Source organism: Ricinus communis, chromosome 10 (genome assembly GCF_019578655.1).
Source record: "Ricinus communis isolate WT05 ecotype wild-type chromosome 10, ASM1957865v1, whole genome shotgun sequence".
Lineage (NCBI taxonomy): Eukaryota > Viridiplantae > Streptophyta > Magnoliopsida > Malpighiales > Euphorbiaceae > Ricinus > Ricinus communis.
This window is the reverse complement of record NC_063265.1, coordinates 23224401-23238289: the sequence shown is the minus strand read 5'-3', so window position 1 is coordinate 23238289 and position 13889 is coordinate 23224401. Positions and strand designations below refer to the sequence as shown.

General features: G+C 30.1%; 2 protein-coding genes across 2 annotated transcripts; one reads left to right on the top strand and one right to left on the bottom strand.

The window, feature by feature from the left end:
* The first annotated feature begins 4428 nt into the window (after positions 1–4428).
* LOC8269260 (serine carboxypeptidase-like 45) lies at positions 4429–7492 on the top strand. Its single transcript, XM_002517243.4, has 10 exons — positions 4429–4745; positions 4852–4953; positions 5092–5187; positions 5298–5390; positions 5749–5819; positions 5986–6270; positions 6416–6540; positions 6779–6871; positions 6945–7062; positions 7155–7492. Exons 1-10 carry the CDS (start codon positions 4505–4507, stop codon positions 7323–7325), a joined length of 1395 nt encoding a protein of 464 aa, XP_002517289.1. The 5' UTR covers positions 4429–4504; the 3' UTR covers positions 7326–7492.
* Positions 7493–8534: 1042 nt separating this feature from the next.
* Positions 8535–9000, bottom strand: LOC107261122 (leukocyte elastase inhibitor-like). Its single transcript, XM_015718093.1, has 2 exons — positions 8782–9000; positions 8535–8684 (listed from the first exon to the last, which is right to left on the bottom strand). Exons 1-2 carry the CDS (start codon positions 8998–9000, stop codon positions 8535–8537), a joined length of 369 nt encoding a protein of 122 aa, XP_015573579.1.
* Between the last annotated feature and the right edge of the window lie 4889 nt (positions 9001–13889).

The following is a 13889-nucleotide window of genomic DNA, read 5'->3' as shown; positions in this document are numbered from 1 at the left end:
TTCCCTAGTGCCGGTCACGGGCCCACAGGTGGGGTCGTGACATTTTTCTTTATCATCATATCATTATTAGTTTTAGTTATTTTTGTTGGTTAACCATCATATCAATTTAGTAATAATAACTATTATAAAAATATCTAAGTTAAGTGTATTAGAGGCACCATCTTTGCTTCAACCTATGTTGGTATAAGAAACTTTAGCTGCATCATTAGCTTGAGTAATTAAAGGAAAAGAAATATCACCATCTTATTCATTGGATCTATGCTTAAGGTTAAGATAATGGGATTACAAAGTAATTGATTAGGCTAAACTCTACTTTTATCATATAATTCATTAAAATCATCTCATTTGTATATTTACTTTATTAGTTCATTTTATTATTTTACGAAAATTAGATTCTCTCAAAATATTGGTTTAAAGTGTTTAGATTTATTTTTAGTATTTTTTATGTTGATAATTAGTCTATATATAATAAGTGGCCTCATAGTTCCTTGAGAGATCGACCTCGACCTGAATTTACTGCTTTACTATAAGAATGATTCATGCACTATTTTTAAAATTTTATTTATGTTTCAAAGTAAAATTATTTTATTTTTCTCATTCATTCAAATAAAAATAAAAAAATTAAATGTCATTTACTTATTCTTATATTTTCATATATTCACCTCAAAAATAAAAAATAAAAATATTCTTTTACTTCAACAATAAAAGGAGAAAGAGGAAGGTATCATGTGTTATGGAACATCTCACACACCAAGAGGATGACCATGACCAAGGAAGCAAGGATAAAATTGAGGAGATTGTCAATCCAATTATTCTGCCTCAAGGACTTATAACAAGATCATGAGCCAAGAAGATTTAACAAGCGTTAATTATTCATCTACAAGATTTGGTAAATTTGGCTTGTAATGGGTTATAAGGAATCCGAGGCTTAGAGACAATATCAAATAAAGTTATTTACAACTTAATTCAAGTTCAATTTCAAAATGGGCTTACTTAAGTTTATTTTTAGTTTTTAGCCTTGTTAATTGAGTGGAATTAAATATTTGTATTTTTGTAATTATGGGCTGTTTAAAACATGTCAATTTAGAAGCCTATTAGTTTTATTACTTTGATAATGGGCTGTCCAAACTTGTTTATGTTAAAGCTCATAAGTTGAGTTTGTTTATTTTAGAGTATGAGTTTTTAGGTCTTGTAAAGGATATATAAATCCCTAAAATAAATTTCACTTCAGATTATTAATGAATTACAACCAAAAGGCTGTTTGCTTTTGTCTTTGTGTTCTTGAGTAGAATACATGCTAAAGAAACATTCAAGTAGTCGATCGCCTTCTTGTGGAGTGTTTCGAATCTGGAACTTAGAAATAATTTTCTTTATTCTAAGATCTTTAATAATCTTTCTAAGCAATCTGAATTCTAGTCTTCTTAGGGATTGAGATTGAATTGTTATTGGTATTTTCAAGTTAATGTTGTAGGGTCCGTAATAATCAAAAGGGTTCTCAGGCTTATTTTTGGAGGTTCCCTATCATTGAGTGTTTTAAGAAAATAATTTTTAAAGTAAAAAGATAATGAATAAATTTATTTTCTAAAGAATTTAAATCAACATCTTTTTTAATGCTAAAAGAAGATTTTATAAAAGATAGAATAAAAATAATAAATAAAAAATTATAAGAAAAGATGAATAAGGATATTTAGGTCATTTCATATATAAAATAAGTTAAATTATTATTTTTATTTGTAAAATATGTAAGAGATACCAAAATATATATAAATTGACATGTTCAAACACTTGATTAAATAAAAATAATAATTCAAGCACTGAAATAAAAAAAAATCAAAAAGTTAAAATACTAAATTTATAATTATCTTAAGAAAATAAAAATGTTTGATTATTTTTAAAATTTTTATTATTTTTAAAATATTATTTTTAATTATTATAAATTATTTTCTTTTTAAAAACTTTAATGGTTATTCTCTCTCCTCTTATTGTCTTGAGATAAGAGAACATGTTTTATTTTATTTTTTTAAAGTTAATGCAAGAAAATACAAAAAGTTACATTTAATCCTTTTTCTCAATTTCATCAAAATAAAAAATGTAAAAAAATTAAATTACCAAATTTATAATTTTATAGCTCCAGCATCCTTGTGATTGCTCATATATATATTAATTTTTAAAATCTAAAGTTTATTTGATATGTATGCTTAATTTTTGACACATAGAATTTTTATTTTAGCACATGTACTTATTTATTTTGACATGTGTACTTATTTTTGACACATGAAATTCAAGGGAATGTGTGATTTTATAGTTTTTTTATTAATTTATTGATTAATAATTTACATTTATAATTAAATTATGACTCTATTCCTAAGAAATATGATATTAGTTATATTTTAATATTATATTAACTAATAAGTAATTTTTTAATCAGATAATGATACTAATTATATTCCAAGAGATAATATATTAACTATATTTCAATATTATATTAACTAATAAATTAACTTTTAAATCAGATAATAATTCTAATTTTAGAAAATAATATCTAAAATTATGTTTTTAATATTATATTTAATAATTTTTTATTATATAATAAATTCTCAATCTAAAAATAGTAATATCAATTATATTGATATTATTAATTCATATAATACTATAATTAAACAAAAAATATTTTTAAAGTATTTTTATTTTATTATACTAATAAAACTTTAAAATTTTAAAAAATTAAAAATAATATTTAAAAATAATTAATTTGATATTATTTTAAATTATTATTAATTAATATTAAATATTAATATTTTTATTAAATTATATCTATTAAATTAATTTTATAATCAAAATAATAATAATAACGACCGTGGAATGCACGGTAAACAACTAGTTTGTATAATTTTAATTGGACTTCTATTTTTAAAGTGAATTTTAAAGAATTCTCTTCAGAGATGTAAAAGCTACCACAACCATAATTTTCTGACAAAAAACAAATAATAAACAAAAACTTCTTTACTGAGTGATAGGCTAGAAGTCGTTGATTGGTAAGCTAAAAAGTAATAGAATTAAAAAAAGAAATTATATAAGCTTCCTCTTTAACAAGTAATAAGTTAATCCAATAATATAGACTACCAATTTAACAAATTTCTTGTTAACTTATTTAAACTCATGATATTATTGTTATCATTATTATTGTTTCTTTTTCTTCTCTTTCCTTAAAAGAAGATGCCCACAATATGGACACTCTTGTCTCGTAGTGACTATGGGTAGCACATTTTGTGTCTCTTTGTGTCGCCATGAACTGGAACCCACGGACTCTCGAGTCACGTTCACTCTCTTACATGTTCACATATAAGATTATATAATTACAAATTTGTGGTTTTGGATATAATTGTATATGCCAAACTAACCAAACAAATACTTATTTATCATTATGGTCCAGAAAAGACTTATAAATCACTGCTTCTTGATACGATAAAAGCCTCTCGATAGTATTCTATGGAGGAATAATTCATATTTAGGCAATAAATTTCAAGTGGTATAATATATATTATGTTGTAGTAAAAATTGAAGATGAAATGGGATATTTATATACAATTATTTACATGACGATCTAACTTATAGAGTTGGTGACACATTTTACATTTTCAAAACAGACTTTGTATATATTCCAATATTATATAAACAAATATATTTTCTTTTAAGAAATTATATCTATATGTTTTTTTTAATATATCTTGATTTTGACATGTCATATTAATTAATTAAAACAATGCACATTTTACTTTTATACTACTTATAATGATTAGAATAATTAAGTTAAATTAAGATTTTTTTCTGTGTTAATTATAATTCTTTAGTAAATATAAAATTTAATTTAGCTCTAAATATATAACTATAAAATGTTTTATTATATATATTAAAGTTGTTTATTTGAGGAAGGTTCGTCTTTATTATTCTTTTTAGTATCGGACACTTATGCATCTGTTGATGTATTGAAGTCTTTAGCATTTTAATAAAGTTTATTGTTATTATTTATTCTTAATATATCTGTACCAACTCCAAATCATTTTTTAAATTAAACAAGAAGAAATAAGTTTTTAATCATTGATTTATCCTTTTTAAATTTATTAGTTCTATACAATTAGATAATGGTGAATTATTAAAAAAATTAGTGCATATTCATTTCCACACAGTATAATAAGATTTTCTATGCATGTGTGAGACCCTATCAAACTTTAAAAAAATTTAGTGCTAAATACAAAGATATCATTATTAATAAAAATGCACTTACATTTGCATTAAATGGATTCCTACTTTTATATCAAATATAAATAAATAAAAACAAAAGAAAACTTCCCTAGTAAACCAATAAATTAACAAATAATCAATCATAATTATCACTTATAAAAACAAAATTACAATCTTTGCTTTAGAAAAAAGATATATTTTCAGTTACCAAAAAGAAAAACACATTTTCAAAGCAACACACTCCTTCTCTCTCTTTCTCTCAATGCAGGCAGAACAATGGATGATAATTGCAACAATATGTGCAACTGCACTATTCTTAACTGCAGAATCAGTCTCAGAAACTGATAAAATTGGCACTTTGCCTGGCCAACCAGAGGTTAGTTTCAAACAGTATGCAGGGTACATAACCATTGATGAAAAGCAGCAGAGAGCTCTTTTCTACTACTTCGTTGAAGCAGAGACAGACCCATCTTCAAAGCCTCTTGTTCTTTGGTTAAATGGAGGTAACTCGGTTCCTTCTCGATCATATCTTTATCATGCAAATTAAATTCCAGGCTTTCGAACAATGGTCTGAATTTATTGTATCTCTCTTGGGTTATTCTTTTGTAGGGCCTGGATGTTCTTCTATTGGAGCAGGAGCTTTTTGTGAGCATGGACCTTTTAAACCGAGTGGAAAGATACTTCTCAAAAATGATTATAGCTGGAACAGAGGTAACCCATAAAATTTCTTGCTTTCTTTGTTCTTTCTTCTTATGTAGATTCATCTTATATGTTCTTTTTTTTTTTTTTTTTTCCATATTTGTTTCAAATCTTAATTTTCTCCTTTTGTTTTGATTTCACTCTTTGCAGAGGCAAATATGCTGTACTTGGAATCACCTGCTGGAGTTGGCTTCTCCTACTGTGCTAATAAATCCTTCTACAACTCTGTGAATGATGAGATGACAGGTTTCTAATAATAATTTGGACTTAATTTTCATAAATTCCTGTTGAGTTTGGACATTTTTATTTGGAAATGATGAAAAAAATAATTACATTTTTTTTTTTTTAATTTATAGCAATAGACAACCTTGCATTTCTTGAAAGGTGGTTTAGCAAATTCCCAGAATATAGAAACAGAGATTTCTTCATTACAGGAGAAAGCTATGCAGGTAGGGTCATCTCATCTATCAACCTTTGTGTCTGCTTGTAGTTAAGGTTGAAAGTGGCTTTTTCATAAATATTGCCTAATAACTGTTTTCTTGTATAGAAAAGTTTCAAATTGTTGTTCAGCTGTTCTGAGTTTTTATCACCAGAAAATGTCAAACCTGTAAAAGAAAATTTGTAATCTTTCATCATAATTATTCTCAATAGTAGTTATACCAACAATGCCAAAGAGCACATTTGCTTGTGTAATTGGTCTCAAAATATATATATATATAAATATATAAAATGAAATTATGGCAGCTTGAACTAAAACAAAATTAAGAAAGAAGAGACCTTACTGATGGAACTCATACTTCTTATCAGGTCACTATGTCCCACAGCTTGCACAACTCATTGTTGAGTCCAAATCAAAACTGAACCTCAAAGGAATAGCAGTGAGTATAAGATCCCAATTCAGAAAGCTCGGTGTTTTTTGCGCATGAATTCTCATTTTTCGCATAAAACTTAGTTCATGCGCGAGATGTGCTTGTGCTTTTTTAATCATTTTACTGTTTTATACATGTATAAGCAGTGACATTCTTTGAACTTTGATGACTGCAGATAGGAAATCCTCTTCTAGAGTTTGATACAGATTTCAACTCGAGAGCAGAGTTCTTTTGGTCTCATGGTTTAATATCAGATGCAACCTATGAAATTTTTACTAGAATTTGTAACTATTCTCAAATCAGGAGACAGTACCAAACCAGTGGATCTCTCTCTCCTGATTGCTCCAGGGTGAGCAGAGAAGTCTCAAGAGAAGTTAGTAAATTTGTAGATACCTATGATATTACTCTTGATGTTTGCTTATCATCAATCCAATCACAATCGCATGTGTTGAATCAAATGGTAAGGCCTTCATCTGCTTATTATGTGTTGAATCAAATTGCTTACAAATTTTAAATTGCGATTACAATTACATTTACAATTTCATTGTACTTAACATACGCAAAGTGTGTTTGACTAAGGCTATTTTATATTCTCTAATGATCAGGAATATGCAGGCAAAATTGACGTCTGTGTAGAAGATGAAACAGTGAAGTACTTGAACAGAAAAGATGTACAAGAAGCTCTCCATGCTCAGCTTTTCGGAGTTAATGGATGGACTGTATGCAGCGAGTAATTATCTGACCTTAATGATGCTAATTCCAGAAAAATATTCATATTTTTTCCTTGATTATATATATGCCATTTAAATAGTTTCCACATTTCTGCATTAAATAGCCAGGATATCCAAGAATTCAATTCCGCCTTTATACTCTCTCCTTTTGAAATCGAAAAGAAATTAATTTCATGCGGTTCTAATCGATCAATCTTTTCCTCACTTTTGTCCTTATACTGTCTCTTGTGAATATAGTGTGCTCAAATACAATATGCAAAATCTAGAGATATCCACCACTCCCCTTCTGGGGAAACTTATCAAGTCCGGCATCCGGGTCTTGATTTACAGGTAAAACAAGTTATGTTCAGTAGAATGTAGTCAAATATCCAAAACATATAATAACATTTGAAATTCTGTATAGTGGAGACCAAGATTCAGTCATTCCACTAACCGGAACAAGAGCACTGGTAAATGGATTGGCAAAGGAGTTAACACTCAACACAACCGTTCCTTATAGAGCATGGTTCGGGGGAAAACAGGTACAGTCAAATTTAATGAATGTTGACTGTTGTGTAGATAAACTACATCAGATTAGAAGGCAAACTTGAGCGAATCTATATTTTTTCTCCAGGTTGCTGGGTGGACACAAGTATTTGGTGATATCTTATCTTATGCTACCATTAGAGGTGCATCTCATGAAGCTCCATTTTCACAGCCAGAAAGATCTATTGTGCTGTTCAGTGCGTTTCTAGGGGGAGTGCCACTGCCAGAAGATATATATTATGCTGAGAAAATTAATTAAGAAGTCCGTTCATATGAATAATGTCAGTAGTCGAAAACTAAATCTCTGCAATTTATATTAGCATTAATTCTTGTTTACGGTAAACTACAAATTCTCTATCAAACTTCATCTTAACCCATTACAACAACGAGGAATCTGTTGAATGTGCATCGGATTGTATTTGACTATCTTGTGTTCCAGTATTTGAAACTGAATTGTCAGGTAGAGCTGGACACATAGGACCACCAGAAGCATTACTACCCAAGTGATTAGGTGGTTGATAGTCTGATGTTAATTAGTGCTCAAGCAAATTGTATGACTTTGCTTTGTTCCATTTGTTCATGACATGTCTATTTAGTGAAACTGGTAAGAAAAGGAGAACAAAAATTATCTGCAAAATCAATGATTTTGACTAATGCAGCCGATAGAACAAATGAAATAACAAAAGTTTTTTACTATTCAGGAATTTAAATTGATGAATTTAATGTTTAAATCACCAAACATAAAAGACATCTTTGATACCAAGAAGCCAGGATTCAATTGCAAAATAAGTTCGCTATCTTTAGTACTTTTCCTGTCAAAGTAAAACTTTATTTCTGTTCAAGAGGATTAAGTACTGCTCCAAAGAAAAATACAGCTCCAAATCCTTCTTCCTTAATTATGAACATAAAAGGATGATCTGTCACAAAACTTGGCAGTGGAGGAGGGCGACATCAAGGTGGTGCATATGATGCACCAGCTATAGTGCAAGCTGCAGCCTCTGTACCTTTCTCATTCACTTCAATAGAGGATTTCTGAATCATGTTCGATACATAAACTTGTCTGCTACCGAGACAATCTACCGTCTCTGTGAACTCTCCTGTCGTCTTAAAAGGTAAGTTTAATCCCAGATCTTTCATCACATTTGAAGCTTCAAAATCATATGAAAATTTCAACTTTGGAATCCACATCTTTGAAAGTTCCCCTTGTTTAAGTTCAGATTGACAATGTACGAAATCTTGAATCAAAGGTCAGCTTCTCTATTAGTGCTTGTAATCCATTACTTTTATTAGGTAGAAAGTCATACATGAAAAATTGCTTATTGTTCTGTCCATTTTGATATGGTAATTTGAGAAGTTTGAAACCCTCAAAGGATCCTTAAAACTGTCTCCTACTCTTATCCCCAATCATGAAGTTTTTATAGTTGCTCCGCTAAGGAGGTGAAATTCTTTGTCACGAGTTCGTGAAGATTCAAAAGCATGAAGCCAATTTCCTATGGAGTGCATTGGCAAGCACAAGTGTCGTATAATTACGAAAGCCCCCAGGTGGAACAAGTTCTTTTATGAGACCTTTAGTGGCCTTTTCTGCCCACAAGTTCACTTCTTCTCTCACTTGCTCACCCTTCAAAGAAAGCAAATATTTATGTCATCACATTTACAACAAAATATTAATGCGAGAATTGAAGATACATAAAATTATGGGCCAGCCCACCCTTAACAAGAGAGCCCAAATCCAAATCCATATTACTTTGCATTATCGTAAAAACATTAGGATGACCCTCTATCAAACCAATCTCTTTACCAATAGTAGAATGAACCTCCATCATTCCCTCCTTGAGAGCAGTTGTCCTTTTCTTCAAATGGCATGTGGGCTGACATAGAATCGTTGAATCATTTAAATGAGGAATAATCAACGGTCTTTCATTCGAAGGCGCCATATCACTTGTACTCTACTAATGAGGTTGTAGTGTGCTCCGAAGATCATCTACTGCAATATAGGCAGGAGTATTACCTATTTGCGGGTGCGCAACACGTGTGGATTGGAATTGAGCATCAACCTTCCGATCATATATGTTTCGATCTTATCTTGGACTAGGTTTTTGAACTCATCGGAGAACATAAGCAACTGCTTTCATCCAATCGCCAAATAAGAACTTTGTTGGGATGGTAGGTACAAAAGTGTATGTCCGAAATACATGTCCAATTCGTCCACAACCGTAGCAGAAATCATTCAATTTTTCCCATGCTAATAAATCATAGTGGGGTCGGCCCTTTCCACAACTCTAATTTTCAGGAAACATTTCAATGATTGTAGCACATTGATTCAAACTCAAAGCCTCACAAACTGTCCAATGCATTCACCTTTACCGTCTTTATGAACTTCAATCACAGAGCTACCGTTTTTACCCAAACCAATGTCGTACTCTCATTGTACATTATGCAACCGGACCCAGAACTCATCTTCTGAAAATCTACTTGTTTAGCACTATATTCTCCCAAGAATACTTTAAAAATCACTAAGTGATCATCAAATCTCCACGGTCCTCCTGAAAGGACTCTCTTCCTGTCAAGTACACGACAACATGGTGTTAGATCTGCATAAATTGGGGCATATTTGCTTTAAAGGAATTAACATTGATAGTCTTGTTTGTAAAAATCTTGCACACCAGACTATTCTCTATTATCTTTTGACCACATTGCTTTAATTTCTTAGTAAAACTGATCACCAGAGTGATCCCATTATCTTTCAAAGTTAATCCGGCACAGACATCAGTAATTTCTTCAAAATAGATGAAGCAAACAAGGTTATCCTGCAAAATGTAACATCAATGAATCCAATCCTTACATCTCAGAATGGCAAATCAGTATAACAATCAGAATTTATTAACAAATCTCGATTAAACAGGAGATTCTAATCTTCCTTGAAGGAAAATATTCCTAAACCTCACGTAATTTGTCGACAGAGAAAGCTGGAGATAGTAAGTTTAATAGTCTATTTCAATTAATTTATTTTTTAAATGCTTAAATAATAAAAAAATGAGTTATTCTTATATTTTTAAACTATTTTTTTTAATTGGATTGAGTATAAACTGTTTATAAAGTGAATAAGCAATAAGCATTTCTATAAAAGGCACGATCAATGAATTAATTCTTATTTGGCAATTTATATGAATATAAGAACTATTTATCTAAGTTGTGAGATGTTTTAGTCTTGTGGAGAATAAGAAGAGCATCATATATATTAATAAATATATTAAAGTGTTAAAATATATTTAAGTTATAATATCTAATCTACCGTAAGAGATTTAAGCTATTAAAATCAAATTAATATCCACCATTATTACTCATAATTTTTCTTAAATAATAAGTGCTCGCGATTCTTAAAATAGACCTATAAGTTATAAATTTTCTTACGTGTAGCATCAATCCTTTAATGATAGTAAGTTTAATAGTCTTTTTCAATTCAATTTATCTTTTAAATGCTTCAATAATATGCTTCAATAATGATGAAATGAGATTATTCTTAGATTTTTAAACTATTTATTTAAAAATTGGATTGAGTATAAGCTTTTTATATAAGAGAATAAGCAATAAGTATTTCCATAAAAGACACAATCAATGAATTAAAAAAGTTTATAACCTACAAATTAAAATAGATTTAATACTATAATATTTTAGAATTCTTCATTCTTCTTGGGTATCATTTGTACCTTGTGGATTATGAAAGGTTTATTCAGGCACATAAAAAACTAAATACAAATATCATTGTAGTTGCTTTACCAATGGATGAAAAACGTGCAATCGCTTTTGGTTTGATGAATAATGATAAAGAGACATGCAACACTGAATTTTTTGAGAAGCCAAAAGAAACAAACTAAAAGTTATGGAGGTAGATCCTTCTAATATATGTAATTTTTCAATATATAAGTGAAAGGTTTGAACTCTCTTTTATAGCTTCTATAATCATTTATCTCCAATTTACACTCAACCATACTATTTATCTCGATCTAAGATGTTTGATGCTAATATTATAGATAGTGCGTATTATTATTGAAGATTATGTTATCAAGGTGATTCCAGGTCAAAAGATTTATAAATTCTTTGTTGTTATTGGTTCAAGCCAAACATAATTCATTATTTTATTCATTTGATGCAGATGTTTTCTTCATATATATCCTATCATGAATTAATGTAAATATTCATAAAAATTTACTAGTAAAACTTTATTCTCTCTTCCTCTTTGTATGTGTTCTTTAGAGAATTGTAAAGTTCACTATTATACATGAGCTTCGATCTTGTATATCAGAAAGCGTCATTGTAGAAAACACATTATTAATTGGAGTGGATTATTATGAGGGTCTTGAATATTAACATTCTATGATCTATTGTCTTTTCATTCCATGCTAATTATTCTTTAAGATTGAATTGGCTGAACAAATAATTTTCTTTTCATTTTAATTATATTCATATATATAAATAATTATATACATAAATAATCTTACTCAATACAGATGTTGACAAGAATTTTTTTAGCAGGAATTCTCATATCAAAAAATTATTATTTTATATTGGGATAACGTTAAGGTAATAGATAAATATATGACTTGAATTAAAGATCTATTATTTTTTTTTTAAATTGATTATTAAGAGTGAGAGTATCTTGTATATGCATAATATTAGTGTAAGATATTGGTGTGTAATTTAGCAGGCATTCCTAGAATATGAGTAATGTATAGCTACTCTTTGTACTATATTGTCACTAAGTAAATAAAAAACTATTTCAGCTAACATAAATTCTGCGATATAATGAGATTATCTCACACAAGTTTAATTTATTAAATTAACACTTAATAATTATATTTTATTGTAGTTTCATTAATTCAGAATATATTATATCTATTTATTTTGTAGCAAGTTTAATTTATTAAATTAATACTTAATATTTTAAATTATATTATTTATGTGCATTTTATAATTATTTTTCCTTCCATAGAAAATAATTGTGTTAAATACTGTAATTCAATGTTTATTGTAAGGTAGTATAGTCTTTTCCATTCTCTTAGTGTTAGAGGATAGACAGCCCTCTTTGTTTTGTTTTAGGGTTAAGCTTTATTTGTATATACATTACTTTTTTCCTTGAATTGTAATATGGTATCAGAGTTCTTGGAAAATAAATTGTTCTTCCTCTTGCTGCTAGGTCTGCTGCGTGCGTCTGCTATTCTTTGCTGTGTGCATCGACTGCTGGGTCTGCTGAAAACACGTCGACTGTGCATCTGCTGCGTGCGTCTGTTGTTCGATTGCTGTGCGTCTGCTGCGTCGACTGTGTTGTTGTTCTTCTTGCTGTGTGCGTCTGCTACGTGCGTCTGCTGTGCTGTGCATCTGCTGCGTGCGTCTGTTGTTGACTGTTGTGTGTCTGCTGCTCGACTTCTGTGCGTCGTTTTGCTGCCCTTGATCGACTGTGCTGCTGAAAACACGTCGACTATGCTCTTCGACGTTGACGGAAACAACAGTAAAAGGTTGGATTTATTTTGCTTGGTGATAGGCATTTTAATGTTGATAAATGGTTATGGAACATACATAAATGTTTTGAGCAATCCGTAAAAGAGGTTTTATAAGGTTGTTAGTTGTCCATATTATCGGTTTGTAAAGCAGATTTGTTGATATTTTTGGAGTAATTGATTGTTGTTGATTTCTGTTGAATTTTGGCTGAAGCTAGAGATGATTCGCTTCAAGCAGTTAGTGTTCAATTGGATGGTAAAAATTATGCATATTGGAGTTACGTGATGAAAAATTTCCTGAAAGGAAAACAGAAGTGGGGATATGTTTTGGTACTTCTATTAAGCCTAAAGATGGCCCGGACCATGTGTCATTATTAGATAAATGGAAGGTAGATAACTCAAAAATCATTACTTGGATCAACAACTCTGTTAAGCATTTGATAGATACCCAGTTAGTAAAGTATGAGATAACTAAAGAGGTTTGGGATCATCTAGCTAGACTGTACACACAGTCTAATTTTGTAAAACAATACCAGTTGAAATCTGATATTCGTGCTCTTCAACAAAAAAATATGAGTATTCAGGAATTTTATGATGCTATGACAGATTTGTGGGATCAATTAGCTCTTACAGAACGTGCTGAACTACGAGCCTTTGGGGCTTATATTGCACGAAGAGAGGAACAGAGGTTGGTACAGTTTTTAATGGCTATTCGTGATGAGTTTGAGGGACTTCGTGGGTCTATTCTGCATCGTCAACCACTGCCTTCTGTTGACTCTATGGTTAGTGAGCTTTTAGCTGAAGACATTTATCTTAAGTCTTCTCGTGTAAAAGAGGTTTCTTCAGCTCCCACTCCATCCGTCTTTGCCATACCTCCTCGATCAAATTTTAAGTCTCAATTCATACCATATGGATCTGTTGCTCGTGATGAATGCGGATTCTGTAAGCAAAAAGGTCATTGTAAATCTCAGTGTCCGAAATTGGGCAGAGAAAAGCAGCAAAACAGCAACAATCTAATCAGCGGTCTTATCGACCACCGACTCTTCACAATAGACCTCCTCTTCTACCTCGTCTTCACAATGCACTATCAACATCCCCCCTTTCCTAATCGTTCTCACAATATATCTATGTCTGATCTTATCCATATTGATCCTTTTGCTACTGATATTGATGAGCTATCCTCTACTGGTATTCCTGACACTTCTATTCGCTCTTCCACTATAATCTCTGCCCAATCATCTCCTGAGACTGCGGATACTATCAAACCTCGTTATCCTGTACGAAATCGTAAGTCCACTAAATAACCTGATTTTGATTATTCTTGTTAT